The sequence below is a fragment of the Giraffa tippelskirchi genome, chromosome 9 (genome assembly GCF_054371585.1).
Source record: "Giraffa tippelskirchi isolate mGirTip1 chromosome 9, T2T-mGirTip1v1.2.pri, whole genome shotgun sequence".
NCBI lineage: Eukaryota > Metazoa > Chordata > Mammalia > Artiodactyla > Giraffidae > Giraffa > Giraffa tippelskirchi.
In genome coordinates this window covers 154793752-154815649 of record NC_137283.1, presented here as the reverse complement: position 1 = coordinate 154815649, position 21898 = coordinate 154793752, and the positions used below count along the sequence as shown (strand labels likewise).

The 21898-nt window shown below is 39.1% G+C and overlaps 1 protein-coding gene across 8 annotated transcripts in view; it reads left to right on the top strand.

Moving 5' to 3' along the window:
• Nucleotides 1–21898, top strand: part of TFB1M (transcription factor B1, mitochondrial) — an 80734-nt gene that overhangs the window by 20509 nt on the left and 38327 nt on the right. For 7 of the 8 annotated variants that reach the window (XR_014065157.1, XR_014065156.1, XM_081529232.1 and 4 more), the window contains exons 3-5: nucleotides 235–343; nucleotides 1620–1771; nucleotides 10178–10297. Coding sequence is in view for 5 of the 8 variants with exons in the window: in XM_081529232.1 (XP_081385358.1) it covers nucleotides 235–343; nucleotides 1620–1771; nucleotides 10178–10297 (381 nt within the window). In the remaining 3 variants the exon portion in view is untranslated. Of the gene's footprint in view, nucleotides 1–234; nucleotides 344–1619; nucleotides 1772–10177; nucleotides 11703–11923; nucleotides 14316–21898 lie in introns of those variants that run through there. The other variant, XR_014065158.1, reaches the window with a different exon arrangement.

Sequence of the window (21898 nt, the reverse complement as noted above, 5' to 3'; positions counted from 1 at the left end):
ATTGTTATACTATTATCTGCCACCATTCCCAGTCATTCTTATGTGTTGAAAGTCGAACACCGTAGTTGTCTGTTACAGTGGATGCAGCATGCTATTAGCTCATTAATGATCATTCTTAGTCTCTCGCTTTTCAGATTGATTTAATGATGCACAGATTTGGCAGGGAAAAAAAAATTAATTCCACTGTTACTCCAAAGTGTATGAGCTCATTTTATTGACCTTTTTGTAAACTAGATGCTTTCTGATGCAGCACCTGGAAAACTGAAAATCGTCCATGGAGATGTCTTGACGTTTAAGATAGAAAGGGCTTTTCCAGAAAGTCTCAAAAGACAGTGGGAGGATGGTAAGTATCTTTGGGTTGGTTTTCTTATTTTCCTTTGTAATTGTTTCGATTACAAATATTTGTATTACTTGTCATACATTATAAATACTTATTATATACTTATATTAAAATTAGATAAATAGGTAAGGTGCATTGCAATTTTTTCTGCTTTTCTACTTTCTTCCAAAATAAAAATCAAATTACCTTCTCTTCAACCAAATTTATCTGATACTAATATTTTTCAAATATTTTGGGGTCTGTTCATATAAACTTGCCATTTTTATGATACCTTATAAAGATGGAGTGAACTAGAAAGTGTTTTCCAAATGGTGAAAAGTGTTTCGGTGAACCAAGCCATACCCCCACCTTTCATTTGACTTTATTTCCTCTGTCTTACATTCACTGACCTTCCAAGGCACTCTTCATTCGTGGACAGTTTATTGGGTACCTGCTATGTGCCAGCACCTTGGAACACACAGAAGTGTTTCTTGCCCATAAAACCCCCTCAGAGCAGCTGGAGGAGTGATTTGGCGGTGCCTGCACAGTTGCCCTTGAGTCTCTTGCTGCTCCACACCAGGGTCTTTCAAAGTGGCTGGCTCTGCCCATCTCCCCCTTCCAACCGGCTCTTCTCAGTGACCACCTTCAGTTTTCTGCCCTGCCCAGCTAGTCACAGACACAGGGATGACCCACCTAATGGCCTGCCACAAACCTTCTCTAAGTTCCCCAGTGTTAAACTGACTGTTAACTCTCATCTAGAAGATTTCTCTGCTTCTGTTTTCCCTGATCCCAGGCCCACCTATTCTTCCTTCCACCTTGTTTTGAGCTTTCTCTAACTTTGCTGGTGTTTATTTTTCCACCCACATCTTAAATCTTGTTTCTCCTGCCATGACTTCACTTACCACATACATATCGTACACACTTAATCTTCATGTCCACCCTGTATCCCCTTCCTGGGCATCTGACAGACTCTCTGGTGTCCCATAGGAACTTTGACCTCATGTCTGAGGCAAATGATCTTTTCCCTCAAACCAATTCTTTTTCATGTTTTCCTAAGCCAAAACCTGGGGACTTTAACTGAATACTAATTAGGTGGGGTTTTTTTCCCTTTAATTCAAAGCTGATTGTGAGCAAACATTGCTTCTGAAGAATAAATGGGCTGAAAAATACTCAGCCATTATCTTTTTGTATGCTTTTGTTTTATGCTATTAATATCCAGTTTGATTTTACTCTTAACTAAAATTGTATTAATAATACATGGATGAAATAATCATACCAAGTTTTTTCTTATGCCAACCAGATCCTCCAAATATACATATTATTGGAAATCTGCCTTTTAGTGTATCAACCCCACTGATTATCAAATGGCTTGAAAATGTTTCCCAAAGAAATGGGCCATTCGCATATGGCAGAACCCGGATGATGTTGACTTTTCAAAAGGAAGTGGCAGAGGTAAGTTTTAACTTTTTCTGATTGTTTTATCACAAGATCAAATTACCAGAACAAAACAAAAAGAATATTGTCAGCTTGTAGTTGAGAAAGGTAAGGGGGTTGGGTGTCTCATTATTCAATATATAGACTTCGGCTCACATAAGCCTGCTAGGCATTCCCATGACTGGAGTGTTCCAAGTTTGTCTCTAAAAAATAAACCCTCAGAGCAGTGAAAGCAGTTTTTGAAGCAAAGAGGTTTAAGGAGGGAATCTGCAGGCTATAAGCAGTTTTTTTTTATGACATATGAATATAAAAGAGTGTATCATGTATGTTCACAACTTTGTTTGTGTATGGCTTAATCAAAAGAACAGCTGAATCCCCACCACCCAAGTCAAATTGTTGTTATTCAGTTGCATCTGACTCTTCGCAACCCCATGAACCTGGAGCACACGAGGCTTTCCTGTCCTTCACAATTTCCTGGAGTTTGCTCAAACTCATGTCCATTGAATCAGTGATGCCATACAACCATCTCATCCTCCATCATCCTCTTCACTGTGGTATTGACCATCTAGTGATGTCCACGTATAGAGTCATCTCTTGTGATGTTAAAAGAGGGTATTTGCTATGACCAGTGTGTTCTCTTGGCAAAATTGTTAGCCTTTGCCCTGCTTCATTTTGTACTCCAAGGCCAAACTTGCCTGTTATTCCAGGCATCTCTTGACTTCCTGCTTTTGCATTCCAGTCCCCTATGATAAAAATGACATCTTTTTTTGGTGTTAATTCTAGAAGATCTTGTACATCTTCATAGAACCCTTCAGCTTCTTTGGCATTAGTAGTTGGGGCATAGACTTGATTACTATACCATTGAATGGTTTGCCTTGGAAATGAACTGAGATCATTCTGTTATATTTGAGATTGCATTCAAGCACTGCATTTCAGATTCTTTTGTTGACTGTGAGGGCTACTCCATTTCTTCTAAGGGGTTCTTGCCCACAGTGATAGATATAATGGTCATCTGAATTAAATTCACCCATTCCCATCCATTTTAGGTCACTGATTCCTAAAATGTTGATGTTCCCTCTTGCCATCTCCTGTTTGACCACATCCAATTTACCTTGATTCATGGACCTCTAACATTCCAGGTTCCTATGCAGTACTCTTGTTTACAGCATCAGACATTACTTTCACCACCAGACACATCCACAGCTGGGCGTCATTTCCCTTTTGGCTCAGCCTCTTGATTCCTTCTGGAGTTATTTCTCTGCTCTTCTCCAGTAGCAGTGGAGTAGTTATTTCCCTGCTCTTGTCCAGTAGTAGTGGACACCTACTGACCTAGGGGGTGGTTCATTCAGTGCCATACCTTTTTGCCTTTTTATACTGCTCATGGGGTTCTCAAGGCAAGAATGCTAAGGTGGTTTGCCGTTTCCTTCTCCAGTGGACCACGTTTTGTCAGAACTTTCCACCATGACCCGTCCATCTGGGTGGCCCCACACAGAGTGGCTCATAGTTTCATTAAGTTGCACAAAGCTATGGTCCGTGTGATCATTTTGGTAAGTTTTCTGTGATTGTGGTTTTCATTCTGTCTGCCCTCTGATGGATAAGGGTAAGAACCTTGTGGAAGCTTCCTAGTAGGAGGGACTAGCTGTGGTTTGGAAAACTGGGTCTTGCTCTGGTGGGCATGGTCATGCTCAGTAAATCTTTAATCCAACTAAAGTCTTTAATCCCATTAAATCTTTAAAGCCAATTAAAGTTAATAATTAAATTACTAACATCTCTGATACCCTCTTGTATGCCTCTTTCTGATTGCATCTCCTGCTCCCCACCTACTACCAGGATAATCTATACCATGAGTTTGCAATTTATTATTCCCTACATAGTTTGTCCAATTCTCACTAGTATAATAAATAATATATTTCAGTTTTGTCCATTTTTCAGCTTTATACAAAGGGGTTCATACAGTGTATATTCTTTTTATCCTGATCTGCTCATGTTGTTCATAGCTGTAGCTTATTTATACAGCTATTTACTATCCACTGACTGTTGATCTGTCAGGCTTATCTGTCTGTTTTCCTGTTTGGGGACCCCGCATTAGTTTCAGTGTTTTATTATTACAAACAGTCACGAACATTCTCATGTTGATGTCAGCTAGTACACATAGACAAGGTTACTCTAGGGTACAAACCTCAAGGTGGCAATGCTGGGTCATAAGGCTTGCAGCTTCAAATTTACCGTTTTTCTGCAATGTCTAATCTGTTGATAATTGTACTCAGTTTATTTTCCATTTCAGATTCTGTACTTTTATCTCTAAAAGTTTCATTTGAGTCTTATTGTATCTTCCCTTTCTCTCATGTTTATGCTGTCCTTGGCATCCTTATGCATATGTATAATATTTGTAATAGCTATTTTAAGATCTTTGCCTACTAATTCCATTACCTCTGTCATTTCTGTACTATTTTACCAGTTGATGTTTCCTACCCTCTTTGCTCTGGGTCCCATCTTTCTGCTTTGCAAGCCTGGTAATTTTTGTTACAATACTGGCTATTGTGAGGCTTTTTTTTTCTTCCAATGTTGTTGAGGGTCAGATGTTGTTACATAGTTGAGTGGTGGGTTTTGTTCTGACACATACATCAATCAGTTGCAGATTGGTTTGAGGTTTGCCTTTCAAGCTTTGTTATGATGGGTCAGAAGCAGCCTTTGATCTGGGACTAAGTCCTACTACTAAGCCATGGTGTTTCTGAGGAAGCCACCCTGTGTGCTGTGTATTTCATGAGCTCTCTACTTTAGCCATTGGGAATGCAGACTATTTCCAGCTCTGTATGAGCTCCATTTTGTTTGAGAGCTTTCCAGTGATACTTTGTCCAGCCTCCCTAGCCTTGAGGAGTTAACCTCACACACCCCTTGCAGATCCTTGCTCTGCCAAAGACTTGAAAGGGAGTGTGTCTCCACTCACTCCTTGCCTGTCTCTCTCCTTCCCTAAGACCTCTCCAGCTCTGTGTTCCACTTCTCCATTAGCCTGCCGCACAGATTCTAGCTGCCTCAGCCTCCCAAAACATCAGCCTCTGTCTCCTGAAGTCCAGGTCTCCTCTGGCCTCTGTTTCTTTGCTCTCCCTATGCTGCAGCGTGAGGGTGGCCTCCCAGCTGTAAGCTGGGCAGTCCCGAGGCGCACCTCCTTTCCCTTCTGATCATAATCCCTTACTGTGTCGTGTCCAGTTTATGAAACCTGTTGTTTTGTGTATTTTAGTCAGCTTCATGGTTGTTTTCTGTTAAAAATAAAGCAAGACAACTTAATGTCAGAATTGAGAGTAGACACTGGATGACTACATTAGTGCAACTCTTTCAGTGTCTTCCTCTCAAATCATTTATGAATATGTTGTAAGAAATTTTTTTTTGCATCTGTCCCTCTCTACCCATGTTCTTTTCCAGAGTTTTGCCCCATCCCCCACTCAGGGGACACTTTTGGTTGTCACAGCTGGGGGTGCTTCTGGCATCTAGTGGAGAGAGTTCAGGGCAGCTGGTAAACGTCCTTCAGTGCACAGGATAGTCCCCACAGCAAAGAACTATTCAGCATTGATGAGCCCAAAATGTCAAAACCACCAAAGTTGAAAATTTTTGTTTTAGAGTTTGGGCCATAAAATCCATCACAAAAATGTAGAGCCCTTTTGTATCTGTTAGAAACTAGTAAGATGACACCCTCTTTCTCCTGAGGTTCTGGTCAGCTCCTTGTGGCTGTTAGTGCTCTTCTGTTGGTTTGAATTGAGGCCATGCTAATAGTTCTCATTGTTGCTTTTCTCAACTTGTGGATTTGTCCTTGGATTTTTTTCATCAGCTGATATGATTATTATGGTATTTCTACTCTTCAGTAGCACAATAGAGATGCAAAAATACTCTCATTCTTTGGGGGGAAAGAGCAAAGGAGCAGAGGCTGAAGAGGTGGAGTAACATTTTCAATGACTCAGTGTCACTTGTTGTTAATAATAGTGTTGCTTCCACTTTACCATATGCAATTATTTTTCTTTAACAAAAAGTTGATTTTAGTTAAATTTTAGTTTGAATATTGAGAAGAGTTTATATTGAGTCTATAATTTATGGAATGCTTTAAAAGTATAGATAACACTGGTCCTCTGACTGATTTTCACATTTTTGCAAGTAAGAGTTTCAGTGGAAGACTATATAGCAGCATTCTCCTATTTTCCCTCTCTTTGTTCTTGACACTGTCAAATTTGCATTTTGAATTTTAGCCATAGAAAGCACTTAGAATATTTGGTTGGCTTGGCTTTGTGAGTTACAGAGCAGAAACGAGCATGTTTGTCTTGTTCCTTTCTCTCTAAGATGACAGGGTGTAAATGTAAGAATTCAGCTCATACGCATTAAGGGGCTTGTAGACTCTTTAAAGTTGCAGCTCATAAAATAGAATCAGACTGTGCAGCAGTAAAGGAGACCTTAACAAATCTCATCTAACCTCATGTTACAGGTGATGAAACTGAGACTCAGTGTAGTTTAACGTCTTCCAAAGGTCCTGGAGCTAGCTGCAGGGAAAGCTGAACCTGAACACAGGTCATATGTTTTCTGCTGAAATCATGATGTTCCAGTTCTTTGTGTGACTGGATCTGTGGTCTTTTCTTTCTGGGTCCAGCATCAACCTCTTCATCTACCATCTCCAAGGGACCATGGCTGGATAAGGGAATGGCCTTTCCATAAATTATCTAGTTCTCATTGTCCCTGATAGTTGGCTCTGCAGTTTCTCAAGCATAAGCCTAATTTTTCTACTTAAAATTATTTTACATGAACAGAAAAAAAAAAACTGTTCTTGTGAATTCACTGACCCCTTGTTTTTCTTACACTCAATCAGAATTTTTTAAAAGCTCAAGGATTAGAGGTTTCCTTTTACTGAAAAATTACCTGGTTTGGTTCCCTGAACTTTTGCTCTTCAAATATATCTTGTAATGGAATTTGAATTGTCATAGCTTTACCTGTAATATATCAAAGAAACATCAAATGTTTGAGTGGTAGGATCAACTGTTGAACTCTTAGGCTAGCGTTTAATGAAGTCTTTTGCAGAGTTTTCTGGTCTGTGGATTGAATTCTTCCTTAATAAATGAGGGCAGGTATCTATGCTGCTTTCTTCTATGTTATGAGATTGACATGTTTTCATCTCCAAAGCCTGTGTGTATTTGCTGCAAAGATGGGATTGTTGTTGTTTAGTCACTGAGTCCGTGTCTGTGTCCTGGACTATAGCCCACCAGGCTCCTCTCTCCATGGAATTTCCCAGGCAGGAATACTGGAGTGGCTTGTCATGCCCTCCTCCAGCAGATCTTCCCAACCCAGGGATGGAACCCTCATCTCCTGCACTGGCCACCAGGAAAGCCCAGAGATAGGAGGGTAACATTCATGGGTCAGGATACCCCTTTCTCCTGGCAGAAGTGGATACATAGCACTCTTAAGTGAAATACACTTTAATGTGTCTTTATAGCAAATTAGCTTTCCCTCCATGCCTCTCTGGTTTGCTTTTGGTTAAAGTGATTTTTAAATTCTCTTCCTTTTATCATTGGGAACATACTTTTCAGATGTAAAGTAAAATACTAGAAGAAAATCCAGGATGAAAAAATTTAAGTCTGGGCATTTCTTTTGGTTTATTTTCTAATTTTGTGATTATGTTCATGCTAGATTTTAGTTTTGCACAACTGCTTTGAATTGTGCCAGTTTGTACAATGCATTTTAGAAAATTGGAATCTTACAGTGTTGGTAAAATTAAGTCGCTTATTTTCCTTTATGAAGAGCTAGAAATATTTTTGACCATTTGATCCATGAGATTATTCTTTAACTTAAATCTGTACTTCCATTGTTTTTGTTATTTGCTTGAGAATGTGTACAATTCTTGGTTTTACTAAGAAAGAATTGATTTTGTGGTATATGCTGTAGCACCTCATCACTTGTCTTGAACTCGACTTCCCAATAATTTTAACTGTCCAAATATAGACAAGAGCCAGGTAAATTAAAGTAAAAAGGGCTGAGATGAGGTATGGCTTCTGAGTAACAAAATGTGCTATAAAATCTACAGTTAACTTTGCCTATAGGAAATTTCTCAGCATCTCATATTAAAGGCTATGTTTAAATCTTACTAAAGGCAAAGCTCTTACAAGTCAAATTACATGATTTTCATGCCCACAGCTGGTTAGAAGCAGCAAAGTAAAAGGGACTATTAGAGGTTAACACATGACGGTGAAGCAGGAAGGAGAACACCCAGCCCAGTAACTAGAACTTAAAGAATCGCTCCACCTCTGACTGCTAAGTAGTAAGGCACACCACAGGCACACCTGGCCCGGGATTATTCCAGTAATCTTTGCTATCTGTAATGTTGACTTGGTCCTTTAGAAGAGGTGTAAATGCTGACTCTGTGTCATTCAGAAGAGGTCCACGGAGCTCTAGGAACAATATACATTTTGAAAAATAAGTGTATAATTATTTTATCCATCACTCAGCTTTGTCCAACATAATACCATATTTTTCATATCTTTTTTAAGAAATAAAATATTACAAATATGTTTGGAGCCCTCTTCTATCTCCCCTTTTTCCCTCCTGTGAATTTAACCATCTAAAAATTGATACTCAGTATTCCCATGAACATGTTTTGCTTGCTCTGCAGATACAGATATACACATGCACATACAGAGTAAACAATAATCTTTGGAAGTTTTCCTGTGAGTGAAGTCACACTGTACCTATCTTCTGTCACTTATTTGCTCTATTTGGGGATTTATGTTGATAACTCTTGTTATTCATTGTAACTAGTATTTAGTATCCATTATCAAAATTACCACAGTTTAATTATTCATTCACCTATTGATGGATCTTTGTTTTTTGGATACTACATATAATGTTGCAATGAATATCCTTATGCATATCTCCTTGTGAAGCAGGTCTTCTAGAATATATTCATAAAGGTAAACCTAACAGATTATAGCAGTTTATTCAACTTTAGCTTTACTATATATTGCCAGATTATAGTCCAAAATCTTGTACCAGTCCCCGCTCACTAGCAGCATATGAGAATTCCTGTTGCTCCGTATACTCGCCAGTACTAGGTTCTGTTAAGTCCTTTTTCTGTTGTGTAAATTTTGTTTATTTCATGAAATGTGAAATTGTATCTCAAATGGTTTTAATATGCATATCTCTGATCTGTAATTTACTTGAGCATAGTTTATGATTATAGTTCATTTGGGTTGCTACAATGTTTCTCATCTTATTTTCTATTAGTTTATCTTTTATATTCTGAGCACTAATCCTTTGTCAGATAAGAGTTTCAAATACCTTCTCGCAGTCTGTGACCTATCTTTATAGTGTTTTCATAATACAAAAGTTTTTAATTTGAATAGAACAATATATATCAGTCTTTTGTGACTACTGCTTTTGCATTATTAAGAAAGTCTTCCCTCTCATGGGAGTCATAGATATTTACTCATAAAAATTGTAGTTTTCACTTACTGTTAATTCACTTGGAATTTATTTTTGGTTATGATACTAGATATGGACCTACACGGTCCTCCTTGTAGATTCTTGTTTATACCAAAGTCACCAAATGATCTATCCTTTTCCCACCAGCAGTTGCTACATCACATCCGTCACATTTCAGAAGTCCACATGTGCTTGGGTCTCTTTCTGAGGTTTTTGTTGCATGGGTATATTTGTGCCTCTAACAATACGATACTGCCTTAATTTTGATATCTGGAAGGTGAATGCCCCCATGTCACCTCCACAGAGCAGCCCCCTGCCCCTCACTGTTGATGTTCTTCAGGAGTGCCCTGGGGTATTCTTGGCCCTTTACTTTCTCATATAACATTTATATGGAATTTAAAGTTCTTTTTAAAATCCTTTGGGGATGTTGGTTGAATTGTATATGAGTTAATTCAAATATGCCTAATTTTAAAATAAAAATGTTTGGGTACTTAAAATTTTGTGAAAAAAAAGTTCTCAAAATCAGCCAATTCTTCAAGAGTTCTAAATATTTATGGTTTTATTATATTTAAATAAAGAAGGACACACCATTGGAGATGTTCATTGAAATACTGGGATAGTTCATAAAACTAAAGCATCTTGAGTTCATTATTGCTGTTTTCACCTATCTATACTTATGGATTACTTGTTTCATACAGTATCTTCTACACAGTATAACAGTGTTTGAAAATCCCACTAGCCAGTGGTAGGGAAATTGTCTAATTTGATTTTCTAATTTTCTAATTTGATTATACACATTGTGTGTATAATTAACACTTCATAGATGTACCTCAGTATCGAAGGAAAATGTTCCCCATGTTGGCTATATATCATGTCAGATAGCCTATGCTTTTAAAATTTACCTCAAAAAATCTACATAGTGTTCATAGATGATGAATGAGTTATTTGCCAAAATTCCTCTTTGTCCTTCTGCAGAGACTTACAGCTACCACTGGAAGCAAACAGCGAAGTCGCCTCTCCATTATGGCCCAGTACCTCTGCGACGTTCAGCACATCTTGACAATTCCAGGTCAGGCTTTTGTCCCCAAACCAGAGGTGAGTTTCTGATTATTTGTTTTAAACAATATAGAATACTAGGACTAGGATATGTGAGGATGTGTCATGGAAAATTATCGCTAGAATCTGATCTTCCATGCAAACTGTACCATAACTTTTTCCTTCCCTCTCCTAAAACCATAAAAATCACAGTGGTGGATCAGTTCAGTTCACTCGCTCAGTCGCATCCAACTCTTTGCGACCCCACAGACTGCAGTACGCCAGGCCTCCCTGTCTATCACCAACTCCCGGAGTTTACTCAAACTCATGTTCATTGAGTCAATGATGCCATCCAACTATCTCATCCTCTGTCATCCCCTTCTCCCGCTTTCACTCTTTTCTAGCATCAGGGTCTCTTCCAATGAGTCAGCTCTTTGCATCAGGTGGCCAAAGTATTGGAGTTTCAGCTTCAACATCAGTCCTTCCAAGAAATATTCAGGACTGATCTCCTTTAGGATGGACTGGTTGGATCTCCTTGCAGTCCAAGGGACTCTCAAGAGTCTTCGCCAACATCACAGTTCAGAAGCATCAATTCTTCAGTGCTCAGCTTTCTTCACAGTCCAACTCTCACATCCATACATGACCACTGGAAAAACCATAGCCTTGACTAGACAGACCTATATTGGCAAAGTAATGTCTCTGCTTTTTAATATGCTATCTAGGTTGGTCATAACTTTTCTTCCAAGGAGTAAGCATCTTTTAATTTCATGGCTGCAGTCAACCATCTGCAGTGATTTTGGAGCCCAGAGAAATAGTCTGCCACTGTTTCCCCATCTATTTGCCATGAAGTGATGGGGTCGGATGCCAGGATCTTAGTTTTCTGAATGTTGAGCTTTAAGCCAACTTTTCCACTCTCCTCTTTCACTTTTATTAAGAGGCTTTTTAGTTCTTCACTTTCTGCCATAAGGGTGGTGTCATCTGCATATATGAGGTTATTGATATTTCTCCCAGCAATCTTAATTCCAGCTTGTGCTTCCTCCAGCCCAGCGTTTCTCATGATGTACTCTGCATATAAGTTAAATAACCAGGGTGACAATGTACAGCCTTGACATACTCCTTTTCCTATTTGGAACCAATCTGTTGTCCCATGTCCAGTTCTAACTGTTGCTTCCTGACCTGAATACAGATTTCTCAGGAGGCAGGTCAGGTGGTCTGGTATTCCCATCTCTTTCAGAATTTTCCACAGTTTGTTGTGATCCACACAGTCAAAGGCTTTGGCATAGTCAATAAAGCAGAAATAGATGTTTTTCAGGAACTCTCTTGCTTTTTCAGTGATCCAACAGATGTTGGTAATTTGATCTCTGGTTCCTCTGCCTTTTCTAAAACCAGCTTGAACATCTGAAAGTTCATGGTTCACATACTATTGAAGCCTGGCTTGGAGAATTTTGAGCATTACTTTACTAGCGTCTGCTGCTGCTGCTGCTGCTGCTAAGTCGCGTCAGTCGTGTCCGACTCTGTGCGACCCCATAGACGGCAGCCCACCAGGCTCCCCCGTCCCTGGGATTCTCCAGGCAAGAGTACTGGAGTGGGTTGCCATTTCCTTCTCCAGGGCATGAAAGTGAAAAGTGAAAGTGGAGTCGCTCAGTCGTGTCCGACTCAGTGACCCCATGGACTGCAGCCCGCCAGGCTCCTCCGTCTGAGATGAGTGCAATTGTGCGGTAGTTTGAGCATTCTTTGGCATTGCCTTTCTTTAGGATTGGGATGAAAACTGCCCTTTTCCAGTCCTGTGGCCACTGCTGCATTTTCCAAATTTGCTGACATATTGAGTGCAGCACTTTCACAGCATCATCTTTGAGGATTTGAAATAGCTCACCTGGAATTCCATCACCTCCACTAACATTGTTTGTAGTGATGCTTCCTAAGGCCCACTTGACTTCACATTCCAGGATGTCTGGCTCTAGGTGAGTGATCATACCATCATGATTATCTGGGTCATGAAGATCTTTTTTTTACAGTTCTTCTGTGTCTTCTTGCCACGTCTTCTTAATATCTTCTGCTTCTGTAAGGTCCACACCATTTCTGTCCTTGATTGAGCCCATCTTTGCATGAAATGTTCCCTTGGTATCTCTAGTTTTCTTGAGTGGATAGTTAGCTCTTAATCTGATTTTTCTTCCTCTTAAACAGAATGACCAAACGTCTAGATTTATCTGTGTTACCCTGATGGTGGTATTATCATTACTTATAATTGTTTTTATCTTGAAGATGTATTTTGTCCAATGCCTTTTCAGCACCTAGTGAGCTCATCACATGATTTTCTTTCATTTAATTGATGTGTCATGTGTTACATTTATTGATTTGCATATGTTGAATCATCTTTACATCCCAGGGATGAATCCCACTTGGTCATGGTATATAATCCTTTTGTGTTCTCGAATTTGGTTTGCTAATATTTGGTGAGAATTTTTCATCTGTATTCATTAGGGATGTTGGTCTACAGTTTTCTTGTGGTAGCCTTATCTGGCCTTGTTTTCAGGTGAATGCTGTTTTCATAGAATGAGTTTGGAAATATTCCCTCTTCCACAGGTTTTCAAAAGAGTTTGATAAGGATTGATGTTAATTCTTCTTTGAGTGGTAGAATTTTTTAGTTAAGCCATCTGGTCCTGGGGTTTTCTGTGTTGGGAGGCTTTTGATTACTGTTTCAACCCCTGCTTGCTATTGGTCTGTTCAGATTTTCTGTTTTTTCCTTATTCAGCCTTGGTTGTTTGTGTGTTTCTATCCGTTTCCTCTAGGTTGTTTCATTTGTTGGCATATAATTTGTTCGTTGTTGTCTCGTCTGTTCCTGTGTGTTTCTTTAGTCACAGTTGTAATATCTCCTTTTTCATTCCTAATTTTGAGTCTTCTCTTTTTTTAGTCTGGCTAAAGGTTTGTCAGTTTTAATTTTTCAAAGAACCAGCTTTTGGTTTTGTTTTTTCATTTTTTAATCTCCATTTATTTCCACTCTGATCTTTATTTCCTTCTGCTAACCTTGTTCTTTTTCTAATTTCTTGAGGTATAAAGTTAGGTTGTTTGAGATTTTTTATGTTCTTAATATATGTATTTATTGCTGTAAACATCTCAGAACTGCTTTTGCTACATTACACAGGTTTTCAATATGTTGTATTTTCATTTATTATTTGAGATTTATTTCTCTTTTGATTTCTTCTTTGACCAATTGGTTGTTCAGGAGTCTGTTATTTAGTTTCCAAATATTTGTAGATTTTCCAGCTTTCCTCTTGTTGATTTCTACTTTCAATACCATTGTGGTCAGAAAAGATAATAGATGTGATTTCCATCTTTAATTTTCTGAGATTTGTGCCTTATCATGATCTATACTAGAAAATGTCCTGTGTGCACTTGAAGATTGTGTATTCTTCTCCTGTTGTGTGGAATGTTCTTTATATGCTTAAGTCCATTTACTCTAGAGTAGGATTTAATTCCAACATTTCATTGTTGATTTTCTGTCTGGATGATCTCCCTGTTGCTGACAGTGGCATATTGAGGTTTGTCACTCTTACTGCATTGTCGTCTATTTCTCCCTTAGTATTTGCTTAATATATTAAAGTACTCCAGTGTTGGGTGCGTGTATATATTTACTATTGTTGTATTTTAAAGATGTATTGACCCTTTTATCATTATATAACAACCTTGTTTGTCTCTTGTTATCAGTTTTTGGCTTGAACCTCTTTTATATGATACAAGAATGGCTCGGCCCCCTTTCTTTTGATGTCTACTTCCAGCCCTACACTTTGAGCCTATGTGTGTCTTTAGAGTTGAAATGAGCTTCTTGTAGGTAGCATATAGCTGTTGTTGTTGTTGTTGTTTTTAACGTATTTTAATTGGAGGATAATTACAGTACTGCGATGGTTTTGCCGTACATCAGTATGAATTGGCCATGAGTATACGTGAACCCGCCCCCACCCTCTCCCTCCATGTTCATGGAGCACTGACTTTGGGTGCCCTGCTTCCTCCATCAAACTCGCAATGGTTATCTATTTTACCTATGATAATGTATGTGTTTCTTTTTTCTCAAATGATCCCACCCTCTGCTTCTCCCACTGAGTCCAAAATTCTGTTCTTCATGTCTGCGTCTCCTTTGCTGCCCTGTACATAGGATTTTTGGTACCATCTTTCTAGATTCCATATATATGTGTTAATATACAGTATTTGTCTTTCTCTTTCTGACTTCACTCTGTATAATAGGTTCTAGATTCATCCATCTTATTAGAACTGACTCAAATGCATTTCTTTTTTATAGCTGAGTAGTATTCCATTGGTTATATGTACCACAACTTCCTTATCCATTCATCTGCTGATGGACATCAAGGTTGCTTCTATATCCCAGCTATTGTACATACTGCTGCAGTTAACATTGGGTATCTTCTTCAGTTCTGGTTTCCTTGGGGTATATGCCCAGTAGTGGGATTGCTGGGTTCTATTATAGTTTTATTCCTACTTTTTTAAGAATCGCCATACTGTTCTCCATAGTGGTTTATTCAGTTTGCATTCCCACTAACAGTGTAAGAGGGTTCCCTTTTCTCCACACCCTCTCCAGCATTTATCATTTGTAGACTTTTTGATGATGGCCATTCTGACTGGTGTGAGATGATACCTCATTGTGGTTTTGATTTGTATTTCATGAGCAATGTTGGTTTTTTTTTTTTTTAATCCATCTAGTCATTGTGTGTCTTTTGATTGGTGAATTCAGTTCATTTATATTAGAGTGATTATTGACAGAGGATTTACCACTGCCCTCTTATCTTATGTCTTCTGGTTATTTTGTATCACCATTGTTTTTTTCCTCTCTGTTTCTGTTTGTCTTTCTAATGTGGGTTTCCATAGTTGTTTACTCAATCTTCCCTTTTCTGTCTTTCATGACTCGAAGTTTGGCTTTGTGGTTAACATATGGCTTACATAAAAAACATCTCAGAAATAAAATAGTTCTTTTTATGCTGATATCACTTTATTTGTCTATAAAGATTCTACCCTTTTACTCTTCCTCTTATATGTCTTTGATATCACAATTTATCTCTTTTGATGTTGTGAATTCATTGAGAAATTGTAATAGCTTTCCTTAAGCCTTTATGCTATAATTAAATGGTTAACATACCATTCTAATAGGGGTTAAAGTTTTCTAATTCTATTTTTCACCTTTTCCAGGGTATTGTGAACTTTCTTTTGCTTTTATTGTCAGTAAATAATATATTCTTATTTCAGTTTGAAGATTTCCTTTCACCATTTCTTGCAAGGAGGTCTAGTGATGTGAACTCCCTCAGTTTTTGTTTTCTGGGAAAGCCTTTATTTCTTCATCATACTTGAAAGATAACTTTGACAGATAAAGTATTGGCTGGCGATTTTTATCTTTTTAACATTTAGAATATGTCATTCCACTCTCTCATGGCCTGTAGTTTTTCTGCTGAGAAATCTGCTGTTAGCCCAGAGAGTGTTTCTTTGTAGGTTACTTCTGACCCCCCTACCCCATGCCTTTAAGATTCTTTCTCTATCACTGATTTTTGACAGTTTCATTATAATGTATCTTGGATAAGGTCTTTGGTATTGAGGTGATAGGGTGTTCTTTTAGCTTCTTGGACATGTATGCTAAGTTCTTTCCCCAGGTTTGAGAAGTTGTCAGCAATTATTTTTCTAAATATACCCTCTGCTCTCTTCTCTATATAGATCAATTATTCTTATATTTGGCTTTCTCCTCATACCTGATAGCTCTCTTAGGATTTCTTCACTTTTTAAAAATCTTATCTCACTCCTGAGTCATTCCTAAAGGCCCATCTTTCAAGTTGCTAATTCTTTCTTCAGTCTGATCTTCCCTATTTCTTAAGCTTTCTAATGTATTTTTCATCTCATTCATTGAATTTTTCAGCTGCAGAATTTGGTTCTTTTTTAAAATTTCAGTCTCTTTGGTAAAGAACTCGTTCTGTTCTTTGTTAACTTTATTCTTGAGTTCATCAGATTGCCTTTCTGAGTTTGAAAGTGAAAGTGTCAGTCACTCAGTCGTGTCTGACTTGTTGTGACCCCATCGGATGTAGCTCCCCAGGCTCCTCTGTCCATGGAATTCTCCAGGCAAGAATACTGGAATGGGTTGCCATTTCCTTCAGGGGATCTTCCCAACCCAGGGATTGAACCTGGTTCTCCTGCATTACAGGCAGATTCTTTACCATCTGAGCCACCAAACTCAGAAAGCTCTGAATTTACTTGTGGCCCATTGAATTTCATCATAACAGCTATTTTGAATTCTTTATGTTAGATTACAGTATTCTGTGCCTTTGAGTCTAGTTACTGGAGAGCTATCATTTTCTTTTTGTGATACCATATTACCCTGATTTTCATTGTGTTTGACTGGAATGTGCTTCTGCCATTGCTTTTAAAGTAATACACTTACTTGTTTACTTTGGTAAACGTAATAGCCTTGTTTTCCGGACAGTGGCACTGTAGCTCAGGTTTTTGGTGTCTCTACCTGATCTGGTTTTGGGGCTACACTCTGGGTGGGGAGCGGTGGGGCGGGGAGTGTTTTTAAAAAAACAAAAAAAAGTGCTGTAGCAAAAGCTGGTGGCCAAGTGGAGGGAGGTTTGGGCTTAGCACTGCAGGCTTTGCATGCTCACAGCCCAGTGAGGACACCCTCAAGTGGGGATGCTTCCAGGGGTCCATGGCAAACAGCAGGTAACAGTACCTTCCCTACCCTCTGTTATTCTCCTCTGCCTCTTTCCCTCTCCTCTCCCTCCCCTCAGTCATAGAGGTTTCTCCTCAGAAATCCAGATGCTGCTGGAGAGAATTGGGTCCCTCCACTTGTAATCTGTACAGTCAGTCACTCACCCCTTCTCTTTCTGCCTCTTCTGTGAAGCAAGTTGCCACTGTCCTGATGAAAACTCAGCCCTAGGGAGGGAGGGGGACTGACTCCTCGAGTCCTCCTCGCCTCCGGGCTGGTCTCTGTTCTGCTCCAGTGGCGTGCCTGGTTCTCCCTCTGTCTGGTTGACCTCCACAAGTTCTCTATGCCCTGTGTGTCCGCCATGGTTTTCAGTCTCCAGTTTTGTTTCCCCCACCCCAGACCCCATCAGGTCATCAGGGGTAGGGTCCGCTCACCACTGTCTTTGGGCCCACAGCCCCCTCCAAGGTCCTGTCTACTTTCTGAAGCACAGGTCTGCTAGTTGGTCTGATGTAACGTGCAGAGGCACTGTTGTTCGGTTATGAATGATGAACAGTAAATGAGAGGACCGAAAGAAATGACTCATGCTGCCAAGATGCTGACATCACTATCAGAATCCAAATATTTTTTATTTATAATGATTTCCCCCACTTTTTTGCAAAACGTTGTTTTGACAGCTTTACTTGTGATCAGGCATCTGTGGAAAAATAGTTGGATATTAAACTAGGCTCTGACTTATTATGTGCTAATCACAGAAGAATAAAAGCTAATTAAAGAAACAAAGCTTCTCTGCCAGAAATACAAATCAACAAGCCAGTGTCTAGTTTAGCAAAACCACTGCTGGATGAATTACTATAGGACATACATGTACTATAAAATCTTATTTCTTCATTGAAGGTACACTGAGCCCCAACTGCATGAAAAGCCCTAAGCTCGGCAGAGAGGAGGTGGTGACAGGAATGAGAAGTCAGACATCTCCCTTCAGGAGTTCACAGCTAGTGAGGAGCAGTTTTCTTCTTGCTGAAACTCAAATATAGTCTTGCAAAGCTTCCTTAGATTCTTGGACATTCACAGATATAAGTAGATATCATGAAAAAATTGTTATGTGGTTTTTAGATTTAGGTGTAGGTGTACGTTATAGATTTAGAATGGAGCCCCTGACCAATAGCATTCGACCTGTTTGTACATATTGAACCGCGATCTGAGGCATCTCCATGGCCTTAGCTGCCACCTTCCACTTCCTCTGCCATGTCGGTCACAGTTAACCAAGCTTTCCGGGGCTTTTAGGAATTCAGTCCGTCTTCCACTTTTATAGCAGACTTAATTGTCATCTTTTTCTTAATCAAACTCAGTATTACCTTCCTTCAGCATCTTAAGCTTTCAGACATTGTAAATGACTTCTTCCAAAACAATAGATCCTATTAGATCCTAGACAGAATTAGATGTTTGGAGATACCTTTTAGCTCATCAGATTTAACACACAGGTGCTCTGAGGGATTTTTTTGTCCTAGAATAGGTGGCCACTGTAATGAAAACCAAGTCACCATAGAGCTTTCTCTCTCCTTATAGAGCATATATATGTGTGTATACAAGACTTTGAATAGTATAAGACCCAGTTATATCAGAAACCAAGATCTTTACTTTTAGGCTTTTATGTTGGTGGTTATCATTGTCATCCAGAATCTTCAGGCTTTTTACCAGAGGTTTCTTAGGGTGGGTGTTAGAGTAGTTTTACTGGAAGGTTTCTCTTTGTTTTAGTTACCTAGGTGAGAATAACTGATGGTGTTTGGAGGTTCTTATCAACTTTATTTAAAAGGATAAGATCCACATGTAGTTCACTAAAGCACTTCCAGGTGGCTTAGTGGTAAAGAATCCACCTGCCAATGCAGAAGACATGGGTTCAACCCTTGACTCGGGAAGTTCCCTTGGAGAAGGAAATGGCAACTCATTCCAATATTCTTGCCTGGAAAATTCCATAGAGGAGCCTGGTAGGCTGCAGTCCACGGGGTTGCAAAGAGTTGGACACGACTGAGTGACTGAACGTGCACAGAGTTAACTAAGAGCACTTTCCCTCCAGGATCCAGTCCTTGTGGAAATATTATTTGTAAAATAGCTAGCTGTGTCTTTGGTTTTTTCTTTTTTTTTCCATTGAGGATGTTTGCTTTTTTGGCAAACTAAGCATACAGCAGTTTTCTTTGCTTAGTTTTCATTGTGCTGTAAATAATACATGTAGGTGATTTATTTGTAACCTAAGAAAACAGTTATCAAGGAAGAGAATGAATTATTATCAAGGAAACAAATGATTAAATTTTAGTTGTAAAAGAATAAGCTACTTCTCTGAAGTAGTTTTACCGTATTAGGGCAAATCAGGAATACCCTGAGGAAAGTCAAAAAATATTTGACTGATAGTTAACATTGAGCAAATCGTTAAGAATTTGTTTTCATAAGAAAGGGGAAGAGTTTTTACAGAATTGATAAAAAATAACAGTACAAGCCTTTCTTGCTGGCTAAATCCTTCTCAACACAAGAAGAGAAAGTCTCAAGCACAACACAGACAAAATATGCTCAGTGCTAAAAGAGATGCAGGCATATTTCTGAAAGAGTTGAGAGAGGGAGGTTAATTCTCTGTAGATGCTCAGAAGAAATTTACTAAAATTCAATACATGTTCTTAATCAAATTCTAAGAATTAGCTTTGGAGAATTTCCCTTGATATAACAAGAAAGGCTTACTTACAACCATCTTAGGATTTTTCCTGTGAGAATCGGTTAACCCTTCTAATAATCAGTATTTAACTGCTGCTGCTAAGTCGCTTCAGTCGTGTCCGACTCTGTGCAGCCCCATAGACGGCAGCCCATCAGGCTCCCCCGTCCCTGGGATTCTCCAGGCAAGAACACTGGAGTGGGTTGCCATTTCCTTCTCCAATGCATGAAAGTGAAAAGTGAAAAGTGAAAGTGAAGTCGCTCAGTCGTGTCCGACTCCTAGCGACCCCATGGACTGCAGCCTACCAGACTCCTCCATCCATGGGATTTTCCAGGCAAGAGTACTGGAGTGGGTTGCTGTTGCCTTCTCCCAGTATTTAACTAACTTAAGCTTTAATGACAGAACTCTCACTGCTATAAACCTATTACAACTAAACCCAGCTCACTCAACTCTTGCCAGACTTCCCTCTCATTAACTTCTGTAGCGCAGTCCCCAAAGTTTGAACCCCAAATTATTTTCTATTTACAGAAAACACAATCTCTTAGGTTCTTAAAATTAGACTAATTTGTCTATTGTAATTTTTCTTACAGTTTGTAGTAAACGGATTTTTAAGTTAGAATTTTTTATAATTTTGTATTTTTCTTTCACTGAGTTAATAACATTTTACCAATTAGAAGACAAAATCTCTTTTGCAGTACAGATTCACAGTTGAAAAATGCTTCCATGAGAACATACGATTAGTTTAAGTCTCTCAAGCTGGCATCTGAAAACCCCTGAGAATCCATACATTTCTGGGACTCCACAGTGATTTTTTTCAACTAGACTGCACATTGTAGTCGGTCTCCGTATCCACGGTTCCACATTGGTAGACTTAGTCAACACCCAGATTAAAAATAGAAAAAAAATTCCAGAACATTCCAAAAAGGAAAGCTTGAATTTGCCATATATTGTCATCTATTTACATACCATTTACTTTGTATTAGGTATTATAAGTAATCTAGAGATGATTGGAAGTATTTGGGAGGATGTATGTAGGATCTGTGCGAATGCTATGCCGCATTATATAAGGGACTTACTTGAGTGTCCTTTGATTTTGGAATCCATGGGGGTCCTAGAACCAGTGCCCCACAGATACTGAGAGACTACCATACTCAAGTGTGAGAAATCCTGAGCCATTAGCTATTCCCTCAAAATTTTATGTCACTTTTTTTCTATTATAAATTGTGGTTGTGGATCTGCTTCTTTAACATCCTTTCCACATCACTGTCCCATACTCCAAGGTAGTAGAAAAGTCACTTAGATACAATCTGAGAATTGCAACAGGCCCTTGTGATTGATGTGACAGAGACACTAGTGGAAGAGCTAGAAGTACTTTGAAGTCAGCTGGTCCTCCTGGAATTCCAGTGCTCCTAGTTTTGAGAACTTGGTCTGTTAATAGGCTGAGTTTTAATACATCAAATAGGGTAATAATGCCACCCTTGAAATGTTGTTGGTGAGGAATAGAAATAATCTATATGCAATGCCTAACAGGAGTATCTCACACAAGGAGACAGTTAAAGGTGGATCTTACTGTTAGCAGTTCAGTTCAGTCGCTCAATCGCGTCCGATTCTTTGCGACCCCATGGGCTGCAGCATGCCAGGCCTCCCTGTCCATCACCAACTCCTAGAGCTTGCTCAAACTCATGTCCACTGAGTCGGTGATGCCATCCAACCATCTCATCCTCTGTCGCCCCCTTCTCCTCCTGCCCTCAATCTTTTCCAGCATCAGAGTCTTTTCCAATGAGTCAGTTCTTCACTTCAGGTGGCCAAAGTTTTGGAGTTTCAGCTTCAGTATCAGCCTTCCAATGAATGTTCAGGACTGATTTCCTTTAGGATTGACTGGCTTGATCTACTTGAAGTCCAAGGGACTCGCAAGAGTCTTCTCCAACACCACAGTTCAAAACCATCAATTCTTCAGCGCTCAGCTTTCTTTATAGTCCAACTCTCACATCCATATATGACTATTGGAAAAACTGTAGCTTTGACTAGATGGACCTTTGTTGGCAAAGTAATGTCTCTGCTTTTTAATACGCTGTCTAGGTTGGTCATGGCTTTTCTTCCAAGGAGCAAGCGTCTTTTAATTTCATGGCTGCAGTCACCATCTGCAGTGATTTTGGAGCCCCAAAAATAAAGTCTATCACTGTTTCCATTGTTTCCCCATCTGTTTGCCATGAAGTGATGGGACTGGATGCCATGATCTTAGTTTTCTGAATGGACTAAGTTGTAATAT